Source organism: Echinops telfairi, unplaced genomic scaffold (genome assembly GCF_000313985.2).
Source record: "Echinops telfairi isolate 266 unplaced genomic scaffold, ASM31398v2 ScPeMD7_5167;HRSCAF=5991, whole genome shotgun sequence".
Classification (NCBI taxonomy): Eukaryota; Metazoa; Chordata; class Mammalia; order Afrosoricida; family Tenrecidae; genus Echinops; species Echinops telfairi.
Window position 1 is genome coordinate 593,830 of NW_022109066.1, and position 26,243 is coordinate 620,072.

Consider the following 26,243-nt stretch of genomic DNA (forward strand, 5'->3'; position numbering starts at 1 on the left):
CCTCAGGAACAGTAATGTGAATAGCAATACCATAAGGGTAGGGGGAAGGTAGAGGGAGAAAGGAAAACCGATCTATTGATTGAAGCATTAACTCCCTGCCCCCTTGAGGGGGACAAACAACAGAAATGTGGATGAAGGGAGACAGCAGATGGCATAAAATATTAAAATGATAATAGTTTATAATTTATCAAGGGTTCATGAAGGTGGGGAGGGAGGGAAAAAAGAGGAACTGATACCAAGGCCTCAAGTAGAAAGAAATGTTTGAAAATGATTATGGCAACATATGTACAAATGTGCTTGATACAATTGATATATGGATTGTTATAAGAACTGTAAGAGTTCCCAATAAAATAATTTATAAAAATATAGCTAAAATATTTTTAAAAAGACATTTAATTGGAAAAAAAAGAATAGCACGTTATCCTACTTTTCCAAGCATCCTTATATTTTATACACATACATACACACATATCTATGTGTGTATATCATATATATATATACCGATATACCTATCTATCTCTCTTTACATATATGTACACACATACAAGGACTGTACCCCCCCAAATTTTTGAAAGCTATGCATTTAATTTTTTTTTTTACAAAACCACCTTATCACCTTTAAAGCGCTCTCCATTACATATAATACATTTGTCAAATCTGTGATTCCATTCTTAGAACTATTCTTCAAATTCATCTGAGCAGATGGCTGACAGCACCTGCCTCCTTTTTTCCTTTACCTCTTCTACATCATCAAATTGCTGTCCTTTCATGTCCCTCTTCATTCACAAAACCAAAAAGAAATCACACGGAAGTGAGGGCAAGTGAGTCTGGTGCGTGGGGCAAGAGAGGCATTGCTGGTTTTGGGCCCCAAACTGGCACACTGAAATGGCTGAGCAGGTGCATTGTGGTGGCAAAGCCAGTCCCGTCTGCCACAAATCAGGGCTTCTTTGTCACACACTGTTATGCAATCTTTTCATAACTTCTAAATAGAAAGCTTGTCTAACAGTCTGACCTGGTGGAACGAACTACAAATGCACTACAAGTTGACAGTTTTGTCCATTTGGGAAGTCCACAGACATCCAGAATGAGGTTTGTCATGTTTAGAAATGAGAAAACCACTCGTACACTTGAGTTTTCCCATAGCGCTGTCCTTGTAAGCCATGTTCAATATCACAATAGTTTCTGCGGCACTTTTCCTGAGCAGGAAATAAAATTTCACAGCTATCATCACAAAAAACAAGGTTCAAAAGAAACTGCTTTTACAAAAAAAGTCAAGTGTGACCAGAGAGAACTTTCCCAGGCAACACCACTGGGTGCACTAACTCAGAGCGAGTTAATTGATCCTCGCCTAGTGGAGGAAAACGGATACTATGAAAGCTCCGCTCAGCAGAGCTTTTTTTGTTTGTTTTATTTTTTTGAGGGGGGAGGCTTTCATTTCCGTGTGTGTGCGTGTGCGTGTGCGTGTAAAACACCCATTTCACTAGGTTCTTTAAACATTCCATTCAGGAAAGGTAGAGACAAATGAGATGCATCATAGGTAAAATCAGTACATTAAAACAAGTACTTGTCATTCATCCGTTAGTTCCTGCTTCCCCTGTGTGGGTGGAGATGAACCCAGCAGCGCTTCTCCCGGTCCATGAGCATCTCTTCAAACATTCATTTCTAAGCTTCCCCACAGCACCAAGTTGACTTGCACAAAAGTTTGAGTTATACGCACATCCATTAACTTTTAGCTTGTGTTTCCCAGAGAACAGAGAGAGAAGAGAGGAAGAAAGGGTAGAGAGAAAACTTGAGTCAGTTCAATTCTAACAGATGTTCACTTTACTAAGCGAGCCTGAAGAAGGAAAACAAATGAAGAGAGAGAAGGTTACGATCGGCAGAGAAAAGAGGCAGGGTAACGTACGAAATGGAAACAAAAATCACAAGTGTGCGGGAGGACTGCGTATATCACAGTCTTCGCCTCTGTAGCCTTTAATTCCTGTTAACCTCCCAGTGTCGTCCCCCACCTCCAGCTTTTTTTTTTTTTTGGCCTTCTGATTTGCCCAAGTTCACATGTGTCTACACTCTAGCTAGGGCCTACCCCTTCTACTCCTGGTAGCCCTGAGAGAAGGTTTATTTAATGCGAAAACATCTTCGTGACTTTTTACAATAGTGGTCTCCTACAATATTTATCCCTTTGTGATGGATTAACTTCCCTCAGCACCTTACCCTCCAGGTTCATCCGTGTTAAGAGCGGACTGTACTATTCCATTGTGCATACCCTTCACGTCTAGAATAATCACTCACTTAAGATCAACGGCAGCATTTACCCAAAGTCAAAATGAAAAGGGTTAGGAAATCAAGAGGAGTGGAAACAGGAAACACAGGGCGGAAGTGGTTGAGGTGATGATGCACTGCGGGGATTGAGAGGGAGGAATCGGAAACAAAACATGTCCATGGATTGTTGCATGTAAAACAGATCGTCCGCGCTATAACCTTCATCCAATTCAAAAGTTGAAAGTTGTTTGTTTTTCTAACACAAGGAGAGAGAAATAAAAACCAAATGCCCCATCTATTCACCAGTCAGAATAGGGACAAGTGTGGGGGCTATTTTGGACCCCAGGCTCATGGGGGCCCTCAAGCACACCTGGTTAGAACATTGCACCCTTCCCCGGGGGAGAGGAGAGAAGGGTAAGGAATCCTGTCATTTGCATGAAGGTCCAGCTGCAACCTCAGGTATCCCTTTGGATCCATTTGCAAGGAAAATCAGGATGAATCTTTCAGAAGGTTCAACCTGGGGGTGGGTATCCATAGCAGAGCAGAGGAGGACAAAGCACAAAATCCCAAATCACCAAGTGCAGGACGAGGAAGAGGGGTGGGGGACAGTTCTGTAAGCTCTGGAAGGCGACTTATGGAGGAGGAATATGACGGAGGAATGGAAAGCCTAGAAAAGACAAGACAAGGGTGAACAGAGGACATAGGGAGGAATACTGATTTGACTTCAATGAAGGGCAGCCCTGAATTATGCATGTCCGAGTAGGACTGTGCCCCATGGGGTATTCCAGGGCTGTCCTTTCAGTCGAAGATCACTAGCCCCTTCTTCCCAGGTGCCTCGAGGTGGTCTTGATCCACCAACCTTTTGCTCAGCAGTCAAGTTAACCATCTGTATCACTCAGAGGCTCCATGGAGATGAGTAAGGTCCAATGCTTTGTTTCATACTAAGGCAGAATTGACACTTAGAATCTCATTTATAATACTACCAATAACTAACAATCCCTCTTTCGAAAGGGCTTTTCAATTTCTCATCCTAACCCCTTTCATCCCTTATCCCTCTACATTCTTTTACGACTACAAACTCCAGGAAAAGAACCGATGGTCCGTCCGTCCCTCAGGAGGCGGAGCTGAGCCTCAGGGGTTCTGGCAAGGTCATCTCTGGATACTTGTCCTTTGAGAGAAGCCTGAGGAAGCACCTGGAGAGCAGACACCTTTCTGTGGTGGCCCCCTTTCCAGTCCAAAGCCAAGTATTTCCAGGTTTGAACTGTCTGTTAGATTACTGTGCGGGGAGTGCAGCTTGAGCCATAACCCTAACCCTAACCCTAACCCTAACCCTAACCAACCCTAACCCTAACCCTAAGCCTAAGCCTAAGCCTAAGCCTAAGCCTAACCCTAAGCCGCTGGCCCAAACAAGTATAAAAGTGAATGACAAGACAAGCACATGCCCATCTCAGGCAAAACCAACCCACGGTTGGCCCTTCATCTCCAGAGAAGGGACATGATCACTCCAGACTGTGGATCCAAGGAGGTCTCATTATCTTCGACCAAACTCTGAATCCCCTGGTGATTTAAGCAAACAGTTTGTAACCTGGAGGAAATTCATTCCAACTCTCCCAAACAACATGCCTGCCTATCGCACTAACTGATTGAAATGTGCACGAGATTTCCTCATTTTCTGGGTCCCACTCCAGTTCACTTGATCAATAGGTGCCACCCAAGGATCTAGTTATCATATTTTATGCAAATCATGCGACTGCCTCACGTGTTAGCTTCCTGTGTACAATATGCATGTTGTATACATCTGTAGACTATGTAAGATGGTGTATGATTTGAAAAGCTAATACGGCACTAAAACTCCGACTTCAACTCATTAGTCAATAAACTTATACTATTATCCGCCACTCCAGTCTCTGTGCCTGTAAGGCAACTGGCAGCCGTAATCCTCGATGACACACACCTCTCTTCTAGTCCTCATCACCACCAGCTCATCTCCACCAGACATGAAATTTGGTCTGTCCCATCTCTCAAATGCAAACTCACTACATCCGGTGGCTTCCAACTCCTAGTGACCTGACAGGACAGGGTACACTATCCCTGTGGTTTTCTGAGACTGTAACTCTTTAGGGGAGTAGAAGGCTTTTCTCCTAAGGAAGGGCTGGTGGGTTCCAGCTGCTGACCTTGGGGTTAGCAGCTCAATGTGTAACCCATTATGCCACCAGAGCGCCTTTCTGTCCTCTCCCCAGGGAATTTCAACTACGTTAGCATGCATGATGCTCCTGTGTCTGTTTCTAGCCTTCATCACAATGGGGGGCTTCAGTCCAACAATCAGATGCCAAATGGACATTTCCGCCAGATGGATGGCTCATGCATGGCTCAGATTCCACACAGAGCGGCATCGTTCCTTCCAAACCTCCTGTCACTATGGCCCCATTCTCACTGGCACCATTTCCTCATCGCTCAGGTTGCAAACCAATCCCTTACACCTCACCCCACCAAGAATGAGTCACTGAAGGCTCTTATCCTTCCTTTCCATCTCCACTACACACTCGGGTCTCAAAGCCTTTTGCCTAGACTCTGTGAATCACCTCTAAGTGCCTTCCTCTTCCACACTCATTCACAGCCATCATTAAATCCTTCTAAACAAACTTGCTATTATCTTTCTGCTCCCCACTAGCACCGAATGTTCAAGATCCTCAGCATAGAATCCAAAGAGTACAATTGACACCTATCAGAATTCCAATACTTGACCTCTCCTAACTTGCTCTTAAAGCATTCCCATATTGTAGTATTAAATTGAAAAACAAACAAACAAAAAACAACCCAAACTCACTGCCATCATATTGATGCTGTCTCACAGTGATCCCACAGGACAGGCTACAATTTCCCCTGAGAGTTTCCAACACTGTAACTCTTTATGGGAGTAGAAATTCCCATTTTTCTCCCACGGAGCATTTGGTGGTTTCAAACTGACCTTTCAGATTGCAGCCCAATTCATAACCACTATGCCAGGAGGGCCCCTTTGGTCTTATACATGTTCCTTGATTTTCTTCATATGCATTCTCAGTTTTCCTACCCATAGACTTGCGTGCAACTTGCCTTTTTTTGTCCCTGCCTACCTGCTGCCATCCTGTTCATCCTTTAGGATCCATTTCACCTTCTTCAAGCTTTGCTAGACATTCATCACTGAGCTGGTGGTACATTTAGCACATCCTCCTTGATATTAAAACTAAGACCTGCAAACTCCCAGAGGCTCTCAGCTTGCACACACTGCCCCCTGCTGTCTTAGCACAGTGCACTGTATGCAGCATGTATTCATTCAGTAAATGCTGGACTGAAATCTCAATGTAAGCGAAGTCTTCATACCCATGGCTTTAACAGTCCCCAATGGCATGGCACCTCTCAATAAAGATAGCTATCAATAAAGATAGCTAAAAGCTATTGAGTGTTTGAGAGTTCTTGGACCTGGGTCAGCATTTATTAAGCATCATCTCACATATTCCTACCAACGAACAAATAAAAAATGAATGGATATTATTGTTAACCTTTTTACAGATGATAACCTTTCATTGTTGAAAGATTGAGTAACTCACCTGAAGTCACATAGAGTGTCAGAAGAGAATTCAAAAAGCATCTTATTTTAGAACTTGTTCTCAAAACCAAAACCCAAAACCAAACCCATTGCCACTGAGTCAATTCTGGATCACAGCCACATTATAGGACAGCATAGGTTGGTTCCTTAGGACTTCCGAGACTATAAATGATTACAAAAATGGCTGATCTTGAAGTTAGAAGCCCAAAGTTTAACCCATCATACCATCAGCCCCCTTTCTCAGAATCAAGCACTCCATAATGTTTGTTTGGGAGATGGGTGGATAGAGGAATAGCAGGATGGATGAACGGAAGGATAAAGGGAAGCTGGACAGAAAGAAGGAATTACCTTCTGTATCTAGTCTCTAATTCATTTTCTACTTTGCTGTCAAAATAAACGTTCAAAAAACTGATTTTGATATTTCGATCACAGTTGAAGTGCTCTAATGGTAAGTTCTCTCTCCTTAGACACTCATCTCATAGAAATTCTTCCAATTATCTCACCCTCGCCCACCCTTGAAAACCCCATCTGTGACAGCCCCTCAACAGGTCCTCTGCTTCTGCCATCAAAGTCTAGTGACAGGTCCTTGTGGCATGTTCTCTCACTCTTCCATGCCTTTCCCTAGCTCTCTCTGAAACCCCACTTTCTCCTTCAGTCACCCTATGGACAGGCAGAACTTTACACTTCAACTCTAAGCCCAAGCATTTCCCTCACCCACTCTCCAAGTCATGCTCCATTCTCCACTCATTCCCAAGAAGAGATGTTTGGACCTATACCTCTAATTCAGCAAAACAATTACTAAGCTAACTAGATTCCTGAACCCTTTAAAAAGGTGCTTCATTATCCCATAGATTTAGAGGTCAAGTCAAATAAAACCAATTCCTATGTGTCCCATAATATGTACTGCAAATAATCTCTATGGTGTGCCATTAACCTGATCCTGATACCATTATTAATAATAGTATTGAATTTTTCTTCAAAATATTGGGAATGTAAAGCTCGTACTGTAGCAGCTTGGGTGTTGCTGTAATGCTGGAAGTGGTGTCACTGGTCATTCAAATGCCAGCAGGGTCACCCAAAGGGAAGAGGTTTCAGTGGAGCTTCCAGACTCAGAACAGAGTGTGAAGAAGGAATTGGCTCCCCATTTCAGAGGAATGAGACACTGAAAACCTTATGCATGGCACGGAAACATCAGAGATAGTGCCAGAACATAAGCCTCTCAGGTCAGAGGTCACTCAGGGTGTGACCGAGGAAGAAGTGTCTTCTCAAAATAGGGTAAACCATAATGAATTGAATGGTGTAAACCCTGTGGGTGTGAAGTCTTTGGGATCTTTATTTGCTGATGAGGCAAAACTCAAAATGAGAAAAACAAAACACAGCTGCAAACACCAATTGAGTCAAAACTGGGAATGTAAAAGGTATGAATCTAGGAAAATTGGAAGTTGTCAAAAATGAAATGTAATCACATTGATAGAACTGTTCAATTGTATGATATGTGGATTATGTGCCAATAAAACTGTTGGGGGAAAATGAAATGCAACTTATAAAGATCGATAGTCCAGGTGTTAGTGAGCTGAAATGGACTGGTATTGGCTATTCTGAATCACAGAATCATCGTTTGCTATGCTGGCAATGACAGATTCAAGAGGAATGGCATTGCATTCATCATCCAAAAGGATATTTCAAGATCAGTCATGAAGTACAGTGCTGTCTGTCATGGGATATCTATCTGCATCCAAAGAAATCCAATCCCTAGAAATATTATTCAAGTGTATGCACTAACCACGAAAGCTAGTGATGGAGAAATTGGGGAATTCTACCAACATTTTCAGTCTGAAATTGATCAAATATGCGATCAAGATGCATTGATAAGTTTTGGCAATTGGGATGCAAAAACAATGACCAGTTCATAGCAAATACCATTTTCCAACGACACAAATGGCCACTCTACACATGGACGGAATACACAGAAATCACAGACTGTCAATGGAACAAATCAATTTGCTGCACAAGACCCCTTTAAGGTCTTTATCTTTAAAGTCTAACTCTGTCTCGAAACAAACTTTTGTTCTTTTGGCAGTTCATGCAGGGTACTTTCAATATTCCTCACCAGCACCATAATTCAAATGTATCAATTCTTCTTTAGTCTTCCTTATTCAATGTTCAACTTTCACATGTATAGGGGGCAATTGAAAATACTTCGGCTTTGGCTGGGTGCACCTTAGTCCTCAAAGTAAACTCTGCTTTTCAACACTTTAAAGAGGTCCTTTGCAGCAGATTGATCCAATTCAATGAGTCGTTTCAGCTCTGGACTGCTGCTGCCATGAATCACTAACCCAGACTCCAAGGAGCCGTGGTGTCATAGTGGTTTTATGTGTTCGGCTGCTAATCACAAAGTCAGCAGATGAAAACCCCCGACTGCTCCTAATCACAAAGTCAGCAGATGAAAACCCCCGACTGCTCCTCGGGATAAAGATGGGGCTTTCTACTCCAGTAAAGAGTTAGTCTTGGAAACTCACAGGGGCAGTGCTACCCTGTCTTATAGGCCACTATGAGTCAGATTCGGCATGATGGCAGTGAGTTTGGTTTTTATATTTAACTCAGACTCGAGGGATCCTCTATGAGGAGATGGCGCTTGAGCTGGGTTTAAGAAGCACGTTGGAGTTAGCCAGAGAAGGGTCGAAAGGTGGGGAGGGTGTAGCAGTGGGAAAGAAGACTGACCAAACAGCATGAGCCTGACGGTGTGACAGCATAAAATATCATGGAGCGACAAGTAACGGTGTGTTATTAGAACATACTTCAACTGACACATCAGCATGTCCTCTAATCATCATCTCTCCCCGAGAGCTGGCCACTGACCCCACCAGCCACCAGTAACCCAGTACAGGGGCCCAAGAGGTTATTCAGTTATTTTCCCAGCCTCCTCTTTTTTAAGACATAAACGATTTCAGTTCTCTCCTGGTTACCAGCAGCATCAAGTTCACTCCAGCTCACAGTGATATCATGTGTGTCAGAGTGGAACTATCCCCAGGGTTTTCAATGGCTGACTCCCCCACCCCTAGAAGTAAATCACCCAGTCTTTCTTTGGACGTGCCTCTGGATGAACTCAACCCTATACCCTTTTGGTTTACACTGACCAAGAAATTCCTGTTAATAGAGGGTGTCCAGAAGTCTTACCCCATACCTCATGCCATAATTAGGTCCTACTTCCTGTAGCAGAAACACTCAAGCAACAGGGAACTATGGAGTGAGGACAAAGGCTCTTTGGCTTTCTGCAGTGGCTCTTTGTAGCACTCCTCTACCCCACTGCCGCAAGACAGAGGAGCTGTTACAATCCTTTGCTTGGCTTTCTTTTCCATCCTTATACCCGGTGTGACTCTGTTGGCACAGGGAGATCTTTGTCAGCAAGCCAGCTCCCTGGTCAGCCACCCATACATTTTGCAGAACCCTTAATAGAACAGAGGAGGTAAATGGTGTTTCAGTGTTCCGCATTCATGTTCACTTGTCTGTCTGTAGAGAGAACAATCATTTCCTCCCCCAGGATTACAACATATGGCCCTTCATCTCCACCTGCTCAGATTCCGGCGGCTCCTTTCTAACTCTCTTGCCTACCCCAGGCCACCCCAGCCCTGGATCATTCCCAGGAAGAGTCTCATCCACCTCCTCAACACCTGGGCACTTTCAATTCACCTTATTGTTTCTCATAAGCCCAGCCATACGTGATCTAGAAGACCAAATGCCCGGCTGAAATGGGGTCACTGAGCACTACCCCCACCTAATAGAAAGAGCACTTCATAAGACACCTGGACAGGTGGCTTCAAATGCCACATCGCTTGCTGGGAGTCTGTGTGAGCCAGCCAGTCTCCAGTGTGAGCAGGCCTAGGTTTGAATCCTGGCTCTGCTACTTGAGTTGCTGTGTGTCCCTGGCTTCTGAGTGTCTCATTTAACATTGGAAAACTGAGGGGGGGAAATGAGAAAGAGTAGCATCTATCTCCTTAGGTCACCATGTTAAAAGAAATTACCCATGTACTGCCTGGTGCAGAACAAATGCTCAGTCAAAAGTTGCTGCTATGATTATTTAGAAGACTCTGGTCCCTCTATCTAAAATGCAGAATCAATTCCTTGCCCCCTCTTCTCTGAAGGTTCTGGGGAAGTACGCTGGAACTCATGTGCATTACTTCCTACAGTGGGCTCAGGACCACCACAAGGTTGTGTCCTTGAGTACGGACTCTCAAGCCCACACCCACCCCATAAGTTAAACATTCAGGGACTGGTTTTATGAATCTTAACATTAAACCAACCCCACAGAGATGCTCCTGAGGAACCTGAGTCTGAGCACCACTATCCCTAAGGAATCCCGGTGGTGCTGTAGTTAAGGTATGTGACTGCTTACCCAAAGGTGAGCGTTCAAATCCACCAGGCACTCCAGGGAAGAAAGATGTGGCAGAGGTTTCCACAGCTGCAAATACACTTCCATACACTGCCCTGGATGGTTTCTATAGGGCAGAATGGACCTAAGAGCAGCGGGTTGGGTTTGGTTACTCTCAAGGACTCAAAGGAGCCCTCGTGGTGCAGCAGGCTACCGACTGGGCTGTTAACCCCAAGGCCAGCAGTTGGACTCCACCAGCCAATCTCTAAGGGAAAGATGAGGCGGTCTCCTCCTGTAAAGATTGACATGCTTGGAACCCACAGGGAGCAGGTTGTACTCTGAACTATAGGACAGAATGGACTCAATGAAGAAGGAATAATCACATAAGCAATTGAAAAACTCACTGCCGTCCAGTAGGTGCTGACGCCTAGCAACCCTGTCCAATTGTATCTTTTGCATCATAATTATGATTACCTGATTGAAGAAAGAGGTTTGTTAGCTTCTAGGAGAGATGCTTTAAAAAAAAATAGTGCAGATTCTCTTCTAAATCTTATGGCACAATTGGGTCCCAGCCATACCCAAGAGTGTCATATTTTGGAATGGGTTTAGCGGCATGTTGCATTGCAGAAAGGGTAGGAAGGGAGAGCGTTCCAGAGATAATGTTTTTCTGTCCCAGTGCAGGTCATATGAATGCCAACCACAGATCGTAGCACAGAAGGTACTTCAAGAGCAAGATTTCGGCAGAGATGAACATCTTGTTCCTTCTCTCCTTTGTGTGGGGTGTAATGTCCTGAACTTGCTGATATCCCCTGGGGGCTTCCCAAGTTGGGCCTTTGGCTGATGTATACAAGGTGTTAAGGGACAGGCACAGGCTGAAATTTGTAACCAAGAAAGCAGACTTGGACTGGATGTTTCCATTTATGTGAAAAAGAACAAACAGATGGTTGGGAACACTCTAGACTTCTCACTAGCCAATGGTCAGCCAAACATTCGCTCACACTGTCCACTCCAGCAAAGTCTCTCTTCGCGCACACGCTCACTGCTCACTCTAGCTGTAGATATTCTGTAGGTAAGTCCGGGACTTCCTATGGCCACAAAACTCCAATTACTGGCTCTGCCTTGTTTAACTGCTTCACATATCTATAGAGTTGAATTAAAAAAAAACAAACATTATAAAGAGTTTGAAAGATAGCAAGGTCAACCTAAAACATTTGCAGACAGTAAATATATTGAATATATAGACATATTCCTATTAAAAATCTACTTAAGCCTGGAACAAATTCCTTATTGGTGACTTCAGTTGTTGATGAATTTAGTCCTAACATGAGGCTATAAGGACCCACAGAAAGTCTTTGGTCGATCAGATTAAGGAGACACTGCAATTCCTCTTCTACTGGGTTCTTCACACAGAGATGATGGGTAAAGAGAAGGGCTGGTGATAAGGCAAAGTTTGCTTGTATTTCCTACACAAATCAAAGAAAAGAGATCTCTCTTTACAGTAGCTGCTGCCTCTGCCCAACACACTCTCCCAGGCCCTGGCTTTCCTGCTCCTTCTGTCCAGCTCCAGAGTTTGGGATTCAATCCAGGAACAGGCATGACAAACACTATTTATCATTTCCATGGAGACCAAGACTTGCAGTAGAACCAGGACTCCATGCTCAAAATGCCAATACAGCCTGACCCACTTTTCCGCACTCCTACAAAAACAAAATCAGTTACTTTGGGTCCTACCACAGCTGAGGGAGGAGCCAGAGCTCCGTCAGCTCGGTGGGTGTTTTGGAGAGGAACGGGTCATGCAAGCATGGACGATGCCACAAAACCAGTGTCAGGAGTCAGACCCGGAGTGTTTTAGCAGAAAGGCTCAGAAACGCAAAACCAATCTCACTGCCATCAAGTTGGTTCTGACTCATAGCAACCCAATAGGACAGAGTAGAACTGTACTCCCTGTGGGTTTCAGGGACTAACTCTTTAATAGAACAGAAAAGTCTCATCTTTCTCCTGGGGAGCAGCTGGTGGTTTCAAACTGTTGACCTTGTGGTTAGCAGCCCAAAGCCTAACCTACTACACCACCAAGGCTCTTTGTAGAAGGGCTCATAGCTATACCAATGCCAACATTTCCTTTTCTTAACCTTCTGGGAAGAAAAGCCCATAACACCTCTGAGGAGCATTTAACAATCAACATCCTGGACACCACACTTGGGGACTATTTTTCCAACTTCATCTTGTACCACTTTCTTCACATTATTCCAGTGGCATGGACATTTACATTCTTTGAACACACCTAGTTCATCCCTGGTACTAAGGGTATTTGCACTTAGTAGCCCCAGCTTACAATTCTTACCCTAGAGTTTTGAGTGGCTGGTTCCTTTACAGCTCAACTCTCTCCTCCTCAGAGTAACCTATCTTGAGGGCTACTCCATCTAAAGTGGCCTTCCTACTTGCAGGCAATCATTGCCACATCTCCCTATCTTTTCCTTTATGATATTTAACAGGAGCTGAAATATAACTTGTGTTTTTGTGTTGTTTACCATGAGATTGAAAACTCTGATGGACCTGGGCCCTTGTCTGTTCTCTTTAATGTGGTGTCCAGTGCCTTTAGCAGAGCACTGGTGGCACACCCTGGAAGCACAGATGTTGTGCACGAATAAAAGAAAGGGCTCTCTTTAATGCCCTCTACTTCACTGTGAGAAGCCCTGGTGGTAGAGTGCTTACGAGCTGGGCTGCGATCTGTAAGGTGGGCAGTTTGAAACTACCAGTAGAAAGACTAGGCTTGCTACTCCCGTGAACAGTTACCATCTTGGAAACTCACCGGGGGTCACTGTGCGTCAGCCTGGGCTCGATGGCAGTGAGCACTTTATTGTTGGGGCACTCTGTTAAACAGTTCTTAAGTGGATCCAAATCTGCCTTCTTATAGCATCAGTCCATTTGTCCTTAACCTGATGTCTGGAGCCATGAAAATAAAAGATGACACTGCTTCCAGACCCTTCTTGTTCTAAATCTAGGAGGCAGGGGTTTAAACCCTCGAGAAAAGTTATTTCTCTCTGTGGTTTTCAACTTTCTGCACCAGATTAGCTCGGCATGAAAAGGAGCCGGGGTTACACGTGGCGCTGCTATCTGTAAGGTCAGCAGCACGAACCCCCAGGCACTCTACAAGAAGAGGAGGCGCTGGTCCTGTAAAAGATGCGTGGTCACCTCAGGAGCCTGAGCAGACCATTTTATTCTGTCCTACGGCGTTGCCAGTGGCAGTGAGTGGGGTTGAGTTCATACGGTGCCCCAAAGCACCGCATTTCCTAGACCAAAAGCCCCATAGGTCAGAGGGCAATGTTTGCCCAGAGGTGAAGCTCAGGAGGAAGGAAGGAGCTGGAAAGGACAGAAGAGAAATGGTAAACAGGGAGGAAGCAGGTACAGGGCTGTCACACTGTGAAGACTGCCATCAATGCCACAAAACGAACTAGGTCTGAACTGTCAAATGGACAACAAATTAGCCCTGCAAACTCCTAAATCACAATACAAGTTTGAAAACTAAACAAACTTCACTGCAAAGGAAAGGAAGGGAGGGAAGGAGGGAGGAAGGAAGAAAATTGTTTGTCTTTCTGTGGACCATTTACAAAGAATAAACCTAATTAGAGAGCCTACATCAAAAGAAAGGGCGATCCACAATTGCACATGGCATAAAAGCCTTGCCAGTTAATTTTGCTTCTAAATTCTGACAGGGGTGAGAATACAGATTGTGGCCATCCACACCTGCAGCTCATCACTACTTCCACAGGCCGGGGAAGATGAACACTCAAGATGAAGCAGGACAGATTGAAATTAGACATAAAAACCAGACCGACTGGTGATAGACACTTTCTTCCTCCTGAGTTGGTTCATAACAAGAGAAAGACCCAACATTTGGGGCCAGTCCCGCTGGGCTGGCAGGCAAGGTATTGGCTGAGCTTATTTAAAGCCACTGGTTTGGAAGCATCTCTGCTCAACGGCCTGGCTGCAGCCTCTACTGAATCTTTCTCATGACAGGACGCTTACTGGCGGCTCCTATTTGTTTGGACAGTTCTACAGAACGTCTAAGTGCCATTGCACCTTACTTACCCACAACTCTCAGGAGTCAGCTTTCTGTGTTTAACAGTTTTTAGAAATCAATTTCATTTTGTTGACTGTTGTCATTCAAACGGCATGCAGTGAACACCTACTGTGTGCCCCCAACTGTGTAATACATATCCTAAAAAAAAATAAGGACCAAGGCACAGCGCTCTGTATTCACACAATATTCAAAATGCTATTGGGTATATGGCCCCCAGTGCCGTCAAGTTGATTCCGACTCATAGTGATCCTACAGGGCAGTGTGGGTTTTCCAAGACTGGAAAACCTTACAGGAGCACATAGCCTAAGGTGACCAGACATCCCGCTTTTGGCGGGACAGTCCAATTTTTAACAATTTGTCCCATGTCCCGCAGCATTTTTAAAAAGTCCCGATTTTTGGAAAGAATGCATGACAAGCTAGGATGCACGGTTTTCAGCTGCCCTGTGGCTATTTCACCAGGATATGAGTTTTATCAATGGTGTCCCACTTTTGTCCCGCTTTACCAATGTTAAAATCTGGTCACCTTAACACAGCCTCATCTTTCTCTCTTGGAATGGCTTGTTTGAAGTGGCAACCTGAGGTTAACAGCCTGATGCTTAATTTATTGTGCCACCAGGAACCTAGGTACACAGTGGGGACACAATGACTACTTTGAAATAGACTCCCACCAATTTCAACAAAATCTACCCAAAGTATTGCAGGAACTCAGCCCTCTTGGGAACTAGACGTTCTGAAAGCAGAAAGGTGCTAAGCTATCCCAGGACGGCCCTTCCTTGAAACAGATTCGCCACTTACTGGGAGGCCACCAACCATCGGAACAAGGCCAGGAGATCAACTGTCTGGAATTTCCAGGTTCCTCTAGGTCTGCTTATCCAGGGCCCCTTCCCAGTCCCCAGCAAGAGAAGTGCCCATCCCTCCAGCAAACGCTAGACAAGGATTGTAGGCACAGTTCCTGTGGCACACACACATGGGGTCCCCATGAGTAGAATGGGCTCGATAGCAACTGGGTTGCATTACGCTCCATGACAGTTAATGTTGCAGGCACTGGGGACCCATTCAAGGGGCTTACAATCAGGGGGAAGGATCAGATGTGGAATTAAGTAACCCCATGTGATAAGCGGTAGTGGAAAACCTGTCCCCTCACTACCGGTCACTGGAGCCAGGAGAGGTCAAAGGCAATAGGCCCAGCACAGGCGACTCTTCTCACCCAGCTTCTTCCCTGTGTATGATGAGGGCAAACGGCTTCTCTTTGAGCTCCGGTTTTTACACCCTGAGGAGTATGTTTCCCACAAAGATGTGAAAGGAGAAGTCAAAACTCCAAAGCCTGTGAGTTTCTGAGACAAGCAGTGTCCCAGACAGGACTCAGATTTAAATTGGCCAAGGATCCAGAGCCCAGGGTCCGCAGGCTACCTGAACCTGTGGCTAATTAAGCATCACTGGCGCCCCCTCTGGCCGGGCCACCCCCATGCATCAGAAGGGCACTAGGCAATAGGAAAGTGCCAAACTCAACAGTCAGACTGCGGGGTGTGCAGGTAACTGAGAAATAACAACTTCCACGCACGCTTTCCTTGTAGCAATCCTCTCCTAACCTCACTGTGGAGACAACACCAACGGCTAATCCCTCCCTGACTCCTATGAATTCAAATCCAATTCCGACATATTTTTCTGATAGATCTCAAACTAATGCAGGAAGAAAATGGACTGCTACGTTAAAATCATGTAAAGTTTAAAATAAAGAGGACTATAAGCGATCAGCCAAGTATTAACCTAACTTAAAAGATATCCAGGATTTATAACCCCAGGGTCTCCCTTTAGAGTGGTCTCCTCCTGCCAGCAGGAAATTCTTCCTTAGTGTTAAAATAAGCATCAGTGGTTGTACTGTACATATCCTTTCTTCTATTGCATCTTCCCCAGCTCATTAACCATACTTCACTTTTATTCCCAGCCACCAATCTTCAGGTGAAATGATTATCAACCCCCAAACCTGTGTTCAGAAGTTATAAACCATTTCCCCTATGACATCACTACCAATTCGTTGTTTCAACTAGGCTCTTACATCTCACGTGACAGGAAGCCCTTAGTTGATGAGGTCAGTTCACCTTTGGACAATTCAAGGCATTTCCCAAGGCTTGGTATCCAAGGACCTACCTCTACCTGCTTGGAGAGAGCAGAAAAAACTTAGATATTCTTTCACTAATTTCCCCTGAGTCTCATGCCCCTCAGGGCTGTGCCTTATTCCCCTATGGTTGGATTCCAGTCCCACTGCATCCCCTTCGGCCCCACCCCCATCTGCCTTAACCGATGGATGCAGCCCCCAGTGCTTGTCACCCAGAAAAGAAGTGATTGACCAGCTCAAAATAGACCAGAATCAGTACTCCAGGCACTGGGAGAATTGGGGTTCAAACATATCTTTTTGGAGTTGTCTTCTGAATCCAGGGCATGTGGAATTAGTCACTGTTCTAAGTCTGGTTACAGTGCTTCAACTGCAGCCTAAAGGCCAGGGAGAGTATATGCAGATGCAACAAAGTTACGCAAGTCCCTGCAAAGATCACACCCACCACTTGCCCCAATCAGCCAAACCGGAGTTGGTGGGGGTGGGGGAAATGAAGAAGAACCCACCATTCTGAACATTTATACAAATAACTGTGGGTAAAAACTGGAACCCTTGGACTTTCTGGAGAAACCAAGCGCTTAGCAAATGTTGACCCTTTGTTCCTTGGTCCCTTAGTTCCTGGCTTACAGATAGAGATAGTATCCAACAAATCAAGAGCAGCACTATGAAGTTCCGAGGTCTTTAAGAAAACTGCATCCGGCCTTGTATTGTCCTAACCCAGGATATGCGTATACACGTGTGTACATAATGAAGCTGCTTGTACTTAATGAGGAGTTTGAAGAGACCAGTTCTAAGGTGGTCACAGGTGATCACTGTTACCAATTAGATTCCAATGCACAGTGACCCCAGTCGAGGCTATAAATCTTTTCCTGTGGAGCGGCTTGTGATTTTGAACCTCTGACCTTGCAGTTATAAGTCCAGGCTTATCGTGAGCGCCACCAGGGCTCAGCCACCAGGGCTCAACCAACTAACTATGGCTCATGAGCCAAATTTGGCACAGCACTTGCTTTTGAAGCACACCCAAGATAAGGCCGGGTTTTACAGGCTTTCACGAGCATTTTTGTGACAAGTGACAATTCTATAAAATTCTAATTTGCAAGCCTACAGGTAAAGTTTTATTGGAACATGGCCACACTGGTTTATGTCATGTTTACAACTGATTCTACTCTGCAAGAGCAGACAGGCAGTTTTGACAGAGACCACAAAGCCAAAAATATTACCTAGCCCTTTAGGGAGAAAGCCAATCAATTCCTTGTCTAACAAAAAGTAACTTTCAACAAGCCCGTTTCTCCTCTATCAAGTGGGGTGGAGGGGGCTTGTGCTACACAGACAAGGAATCTGTGCCTAAAAACCGCACCCCAGAAGGACCCCTGGTGGTGCAGTGCCTACCCATTGGGCTGAGAGCCACATGGTCTGCAATTCAACAGGACCAGCAGCTCAGCTGGAGAAAGACTGGGCTTTCTACTCTGGAAAATGCACAGGGAGTCGCTTTGACTCCATGGCAGTGAGCTAGTGAGTGAGTGCAGGGCGACAGGTTGTCCCATCAGCAGAGGAGATTTGAAGGATGAGGGAAACAAAGGGGAAGAGGATGCTTTTTCTGGATGCGATGATGCCAACTCCTGCTCTTTCATTCTCTCCCCAGAGAGTGGCTTGCCAATCGTTTAAACACCTAAAAAGGTAACCAAACTGGTGAGTTCCCCACTCATCACCCACTCCCAAGCTTCACTGGGTAGTCTACCTGCGGCCTTCAAAGTGACTTTCAACTGCCACGGGCGGTTCCTGAACACTCCTTTCCTCTACCATAAACACAGTCCCTTCTTCTAAGGCTAGCTCTTTCTCCATCCTGGTCCTACCTGCCTAACCTGTGGAATTTTAGCCTAGGCCAAAGCCAGAATATGCTCCCCATTCAGGGATCAGTTGGGGAGAGGGGAGGGAGGCAGAAGAGGGAGAACTGAGATAGCCACAGGAGCAGGACTTGTTAGGCATCAAAGTAGGTAAAGAGGCAAAAGGCCTTCTGGCCAGCCCTGGCTGGTCTCTTGGCTGAGTACCCAGGAAGATAGAGAGCTTCTAGTCCTCCCCTACTCCTCTAGTTTCCTAAATCAGGCAAACAGCTCACAATGCAAGGAGGTGTGGGGGAGTGCAGCCCAGCCACGGGGTATCTATTTTCTCAAAATACATGGCAAATCTCTAACCCAAATGCCAGCAAAGCTAAGGAATAAACATAACCCTTTATTTTCCAGAGGCAGGGGAGCTATCAACTTCCACTCATATTCCTTCCCCCCCCCCCTAATCCTGTCCATCTGTCAGGCCTGCTCCTGCAGCTCTGTGTGTCCCTATTGAGGAGGGAGGTTGGACAGTAGCCTCATTCCCTGTCTGTCCCTCCCTTTCTAACCATTGTTCCTCCACACCAGGGGCACGCCAGAGCTAAGCTGGTGGGCGGGGGACAGGACACATGGCCATCCACACCTCCCCAGCGGTGCCCCGGCTAGTTCTCCGTGATATGACGCACCACGAATTCAATCCCCTGCCGGCCAAGGGGACCCCATCAGTTCCAGCCCCTCCTCTCCCTCCACCCCACCCTCTCTGGCCCCATCTTGCTTCTGAGCTCAGCTCCAGCAGAGATCGAGAAAGGAGGAGGGAGGGTGCGGGAGAAGGCAAACAGCCAGAATGTGGCATCTCAGTAGTCAGGCTGGCTGCTCTGGGTCCCCCACAGAGAACAGAAGCAAACAACATGGACTCCGGATTTGAGAGGTTTGTGTTCCTGGCAGCTCAGAGCAGACCAGAGCAGAGCTCAGGCCAGCTGGAGAGGCACCCCAGCTGAAAGACAGGTCCTCCCTACAGCCTGGCCCCTGGACATCATGACCCCTTCCACAAAATCCCCCAAAGACAGACAGACTGACTGACACGCGCGCACGCACACACAAGCGCCAGCACGAGCGAGCACTAACCTGGAAGCCATTAGGAACGGTAGCAGAGTGCAGTGCAGAGGAACTCATTCATTCATGCATTGGGCAGTGAGGGGCGGGGCGGGAGGGGGCCTGGCGGTTGGAGGGCACTCACCTCCACGACCATCTTAAATCCCTGTTTCTAATAGGGGCTGGGAGTGGGGGCAGGGTGCTCCTAGCCTGGAGGCGCTTCCTTTCTCTGCTGTTTGGCACAGCCCCGAAATTTTAAGCATGACTCCCCTTTATTTTATTTTCTCCCACCCCCCTCTGCGGTTGGGATCCGCTGCGGTCACGCAGCTGCACAGCAGCCCCCTCGCCCTCGCCCTCGCCCTCGCCCCTGCCTCTCTTTCTCGCTCATAGACAGCCGTTCTCCGGCTCGGGCACGCCACGCCGCGCCGCGCCGCGCCGCGCCGCGCACACAGGCGCACAGACACTCAGCCACGCACCCCGCGGGCGCGCAGGCACACGCGCACGCGCACACGCCCCGCAGGTTTACATAATGCAACTCTGGTGCAGTCAGCTTGCCACCTCTCAATTATTCATGCCAGCTCCGAGGACAGAGCCACTGGGGCTGCGGGCAGGACTTCCTCTGCGTTCCCAAATCTGACCGAGCACAAGGGGACGCTCGCAGGAGGGTTCGCTCCCTTGGCTGCCACCAATGATTCCCAGGTATTGCCTATTAGGTCGACCCTTACCGATGAGGTGGCACTCAGCAAAACACATGTGCCCGGCTCCTAATAGAGCCTTGCATCGCATAGAGGATGACAGCTGCTCTCACTGCCTCTGAGCCTTAGGGATAGAGGAGGCGAGGAATGAAGTACTGGAGACCAAACTGCACACGAACATGGAGGGGAGCCTCAGGAGGGCATCTCCAGACTTTCACGGAAACCAACTGTGATAGCCACTTGGGGCGCAGGTCAGAGCAGCCCAGGGCCCAGGGCACAGTATAGCACTGCACCAAGGAAACACACAACGTTCCTCTAGCTCTTTAATGCTTCCCACCCCACCCCCCACTATCATGACCCCAGTTCTAGCTTACAAATCTGACTAGACCAGAGCATGGACACTGATACAGATAAGAGCTCTCGACACACGGAATCCAGGACAGATAAACCCCCTCAGGACCAATAATGAGAGTAGGGATACCATGAGGGTAGGGGGAAGGTAGGGGGAGAAGAGGAAAAACAACAGAAACATGGGTGAATCGAGACTGCAGATGGTATAAAATATAAAAATAAAAATAAATTATAAATTATCAAGGGTTCATGAGGATGGGAGGGCGTAGGAGGGGAAAAAAGGAACTGATACCAAGGGCTCAAGTAGAAAGAAAATATTTGGGAAATGATAATGGCAACATACATACAAATGTGCTTGATACAAATGATGTATGGATTGTTATGAGCTGTAAGAGTCCCCAATAAAATGATTTTTTTTTTATAAAAGACTCTTCCAGATGAGAAATGGACACAGTAAGGCCCTATATTTGTGACAAAGCAGGGTCATCTGAGTTTCCCAAATCTAAGACTCACCTCTTAAGATTGCTTGTTCTCTGTCCACTGAGTGGCCTGGAGTACTGGAACTAAAATGCATAGGTTCCCCGGCCCGCCCCGCCCCACCCTACCCCAGCCTTCAGCAAATGGCATTATATCCCCCAATAATACTAGTTAATACTTGGAAAGCCGTTCGTGTCTTACAAGGCACTCTCCTCACACAGATGCACTTCCACCCCACAGCAAACATTCATCACATGTCTTGTTATTGACCCGTTTTAACCAATGAGGATGTGGAGTCCAGAAAGGCAGGCGATCTCCCAGCAGGAAGTGGCTAGGCTGGGGCTCCAGCTCACCCAACTCTAAATCCCATGATAAGGAACTGTCTGATGAGGGGCCCTGGTAGTGTGCTTACCCATTATGGGCTGCTAATCTCAAGGTCAGTAGTTCAAAACCACCAGCCTCTACTTGAGAGAAAGAAGACTTTCTTCTTCCATAGAGTTATAGTTTCAGCCACCCAAACGGACAGTTCTGCCCTGTCTTATAGGGTCACTGTGAGTTGAAGTCGACTTGATGGCAAAGAGTTTATGGGGGGTTTTGCTGGCACCATAAGTGGGCTGCGAATCCTTGGAAAATCGGGGTCTTTGGAGGAGAGTTACTTGGGGAGCCCAAACCTGGACCCAAACAAACAAAAGCAGTGAGAGCCCAAGATACATTTGTGGATCTACACCGGAAATGTCTCTGGTGATTTTCCTCTCGCAATAATATAAGTATTGGAAGAAACCTATTACCAAGCAGAGTGCATTGAAGATATGATTTTAGAAGATCAAAATGATAAACCTGACTTGAACGGTTAAAACCTTGACAGTTGATTCCCACTCTGAAGCGTGTTGGGCCTGACCTGTTTTTCAGCATTTTCTGTGTTTTTGTTCATTTTGGGGGGATATCTCGGATGCATTTTGTCGTTGGAGGTGACCCTTTGGAATTCTTGTTTTTCTGGTTTTCAGGATGTGAAACCCAGGACTGATGAACCTACAGAGACAGCCAAGTAGAATAAGGTGTTTTTTGTGGGGGGAGGGGGAAGTGAGGGTGTGTGTATAAAAGTGAGCTGATGTCAAGGAGTTCAAGAAGGAAGAGAATATTTGGAAACTGATTGTGGTAGCAATTGCACAATACTGCTTGATGTGATTGAACTATGGAAAGATAGATGAGCTCCCAATGAAATGGTCTTGGGGGAAAAGGCGACACAACCTTGAGAACTTTATGTCTCACAATTCTGCTTTGCACGCATCCACTTGAACACCAACAGGGTAGGCCCAAGGCTGGACCTTTCTACAAATCTCCCCGGTGAGGTCCATGTTTGCTGCGTCCCGCACCACACTGAGCAGCAGTGTCAGCAGCATTATGCGTTCTCTGTGGAAGTTTCTAAAACACAGAGACGTGTCTGCTGCAGCTGCAGAAGATAGCTTGCTGACGGTGAATGACGTCACCTGTATCCTGCCCATGCTCACCAGACCCATGCTGAGAGCTAATGCTTCTTGGACATCTGTTGGCCTCATTCTGGCAGCACTAAACACTGCAGGTTCAGCAGGAAAGATCTTTCTGATTGTTTCTGTCTGCGCCTTGTTGCTAGAACAGCAGTCCCCCTGCACCTAGAAAGCATATGAGTTTGCAATGTCTTGCCACACCTCAGTTAACTACAGGAAGCCCAGTTCCAAAAGTAAACTGGCAATGAATGCCCACATCCTCCTTGTCTGCCTTCTGAAATGCCTGCCTCACCTGCACCAGTCGACCGGCCTCCTCTTCCCTACTAACCACTGCCATCCAGTTGAATCTGACTCCCAGGCACACAACGTAGGATTTCTGAGGTTTGCAAATCTTTACAAAGCAGACAGCCTCATCTTTCTCCTGAGGAGAGACTGGTGTTTTTGAACTGCTAACCTTGTGGTTAGCGGCTCAACACTTACTCAACCAGGGCTCCCTTCTTCTCTGTTACTGCATGCATCGATCTTGAACTTTGGAATTAGATCTGGATTCAAAGCTGAGATTTGCTACTTTCTGGCTCTGTGTCATTGGTTGGTCACCCACCCACCTCCATCTCAGATGTAGATTCCTCACCAAATAGGCACAAATAACTTATTTCCTCTCTTAAACTAGGGAAAAGATGATCAAATAAAACTCAAGAGGCAAGTGAGAGAACTCAAGAAAAGTTGGCTACCATTCCCCTTATCGATGATAGCATACAATTCAGAACTTAACTCAGTTTTATCTCCCGATGAGGATTTCAGACTCTTCTTTTCACATCCTCCCCATGACCCCACCCTACCTTTTTAGCATTAGGAAACTAAGGAATAGAGGGTTTACTAAGTTCCCTATAAAAATTAAAAAAACAAGGACAAACCCACTGCCATTGAGTTGATAAAGGGTTTCTGAGACGGTCAGTCCTCGCCAGAGCAGCTAGGTTCATCTTCCCCCCTGGATTAACTGATGAGTCTGAGCCACAGACCTTGTGAGCAGCCCCACACCTAACTCAGAGCGGTCTCGTGGTTAGAGGGCTTCGCTGCTAACCAACAGATCGGCAGTCGGAACCCACCAGTTGCTCCATCAGAGAGCAACGTGGCAGTCTGCTTCCATAGGGACTGCGGTGGAGTCAAGTTAACAGTGGTGAGTTTGGTCTGGGCTTTACATGGTTTATAAACGGTGGAACATGCAGCTGAAACTTAGTAGGTCTTACTCTTTACTCTTACACTGCATATGGAAAGATGTTACTAAGCTGTCATTGGTAAGGCAACTGTGTTCATGGATTACCCATCTTTGTTATCCCGGTCCACTCTGAAAGTAACAGCACAAAGTCTGCACTGGCCAACTGAGGCCAGAGTGTACTGTTTGACCCTAACAAAACTAACTGGATTTCTGAGGTGGAGGTATGTCCCTGCATCCAATTCCCACATCTCAGCAGCTGAGCTACTTGGTGCCTCCATTCCCAAACTGCTGTTCTGTACATGTGTTTGGGAAATGGAGGGAAAAGTAGATCGCTTTTTCTGAATTAAACATTCCCCTTAGAGATATGGAAAACTGACATTAGTTTCTATTTTTTGAAGAGAAAAGCGGTTTCTGAGACTTCTGTGCAGTATCAAAAAGCACCCTGGAGGAATCAGGAGGGAGAGAGAGAAGGTAAGGCAGACCTGCAAATCCAATTGAACCAAATAGTCGCTCCCAACCCAGCCCCATTCAATCACTTTCTAAAAGGAAGGGCAGGGTTCACAGTATTGTGTACACTCAAAGGCATTAAAAAATCACTGTTGACAAAGATGACGGAAAGTGACGTTAAAGGAAAAGGTCTTATTACATATCTTTGAATGTTTCTCAAAGGTCCAAGAAAAATAAAAGTCTTTTATACCACAGCACTCCAGCTATTTTCATTGAATCAGAATTTGTTGATTCTTGAGAATAAGGTAAAAGCAAGCTTGATTGTACTGATGTTATCCAAATCCTGATTTACTAAGGCATCTAGACAATTCCAGAAACACGTAGAGGTATGTCAAAGAAGGAAGAAAAATAGAGTTTAGCATTTACTAAACATCCACTCCGTATCAGGCCCTGCAGTGGATGTTTTCATATGTATTGGTTTATTTTATTCTCTTGTAAAACTTTAATCTCATCAATAGATGAAGAGGAGACTGAGTATCAGAAGCCTGCCCATCCCTAGGGCTACAGGGTTATTTCTAAAGTTTGTGTTTTTGACATGACATGGTCAGGTAGCATAACACACCCTGCTACATACACCTACAAGGTAATAAGAACTGAGCAGGTTATTGCAGTTAATCAGGACCTGTTATAATCATAACATTGCAGAAAATGATGGATGGCAACATATATACAAATGTGCTTGACACAATGGCTGTATGTATGGATTATAAGAGCTGTAAAAGCCCTCAATAAAAATTTTAAAAAGATTATATAGATATAGCATTGAACCCTTAAATGAGCCTGATAAGATAAATTCATTGTTCTTACTTGGGCCAGTAATTGATGTATTGCCTCTCAGTTTCAAATCTACCCTTCTTTGCCCCCCCCACTCCCGTCTTATGACAGCGGAGATGCCCTGTGAACATCTCTCCTTTGCCAATTGACACAATGTCATCAGAGGGTGCTTGAGGGACACTGTGAGAAGGGGTTGCTTTACCTGGCCCTGCTGTTTCATGGTGCCTCCACAGGCAAGCAGTTTCTGGTTTACCTGTCCCAGCAGCAGCACGAGGGACCTTGCAGGGAACAGTGACTCCAATGAGTCTGAACCTTAGCTGCGGGTCGAGGGGCATCTGAAAAGCTTGTTTCTTCTTGGGTGTTCTGCTCCATAGTACAGGTAGGCAGTGGGTGTTCTCACCTCTGCTGTGCCTGCAGTCTTTAAAGCTCCCTGCACCCCTTTACTTGCTCAGAATCATTGCTAATGTTAAAATGTCCCTGTTCAAATGATTAGTGTGGTTTCATCTCAAGAGAAGGCCCCTTTGATACCTGCTGTACGGAGGAGCAAAAGAAGTTCAGATGAGTAAACCATTGTTCCTCTTTTTCAGTTATTCAGTAATGATCAAATGACTGTAACACTCAGAGTGTACTCGGAGCCAAGCACCAATTTTCTAGGTTTAGTATGTATTCTCACACTGAATCCTACATCAAACCTACGTTAGCAAATGCGAAAATTGGAGTGTCTCAGACATAAAATAGTTTGCTCCAGTTCACACAAATAGAAAACAGAGAATCCAAGATCTGTCCCAAGCAGTCTGACACTACTGTTCATTCTCAATCATTCTGCTATCGCCGCCATCAGCTGGCTGCAGCCACTTAACCCTTTCCAACTGGAATTATCTCCTAATTTGAATTTTCTGTTGAAACCATGTATCTTCAGTATCAGAAGTCATTTTGAATGAAAGAAATGTTTTTAAGTAGTAAGGAAGTTGATAAATTAGTAGGACAAATATGTCCCAAGGAGCACTGGGGTTATTGAAATGAGGAGTGTGTCCTCAGACTCATGCAGTTATACATGCCCCCACCAGATGGAAGTATGCACTCAAAACAGGATAGCTTACCACTAAATCCCAGAGAAAAATGTAGGTGGGTACTATGTCTCACGAGTCATGAAAGCCTTAGAGTCCACAAGATGTATGAAAGCTGTGTTGAGACAGGTAAACGCAACATTCTCAGATGCCTGGAAAGGGGGTTGAAATCTAAATTGTCATGTACCGATGTCCATCTATGTGCACAGAAAGCAAAGCACGAGAAGAAGCCATGGAAAGTCTTCTAACTCAGTCCCTGCAGAATTAAGCGCTGGTGTACTGTGTACAACCTATGTCTTCATTTTTCCTAGAATCGATGCTTAAGACATTGTCTATGCTTTATGAAGCATTA

The 26,243-nt window shown here is 45.7% G+C and overlaps 1 protein-coding gene across 9 annotated transcripts in view; it reads right to left on the reverse strand.

Annotated features, from left to right (window-relative positions):
* The window catches only part of GRAMD1B (GRAM domain containing 1B), a 235,476-nt gene that overhangs the window by 56,996 nt on the left and 152,237 nt on the right, over positions 1-26,243 (reverse strand). The window contains exon 1 of one of the 9 annotated variants that reach the window (XM_045295124.1): positions 19,466-19,539. The exons of 7 other annotated variants lie outside the window; for them this stretch is intronic. Coding sequence is in view for 1 of the 2 variants with exons in the window: in XM_045295122.1 (XP_045151057.1) it covers positions 19,354-19,364 (11 nt within the window). In the remaining variant the exon portion in view is untranslated. Of the gene's footprint in view, positions 1-19,353; positions 19,442-19,465; positions 19,540-26,243 lie in introns of those variants that run through there. One more of the 9 variants, XM_045295122.1, reaches the window with a different exon arrangement.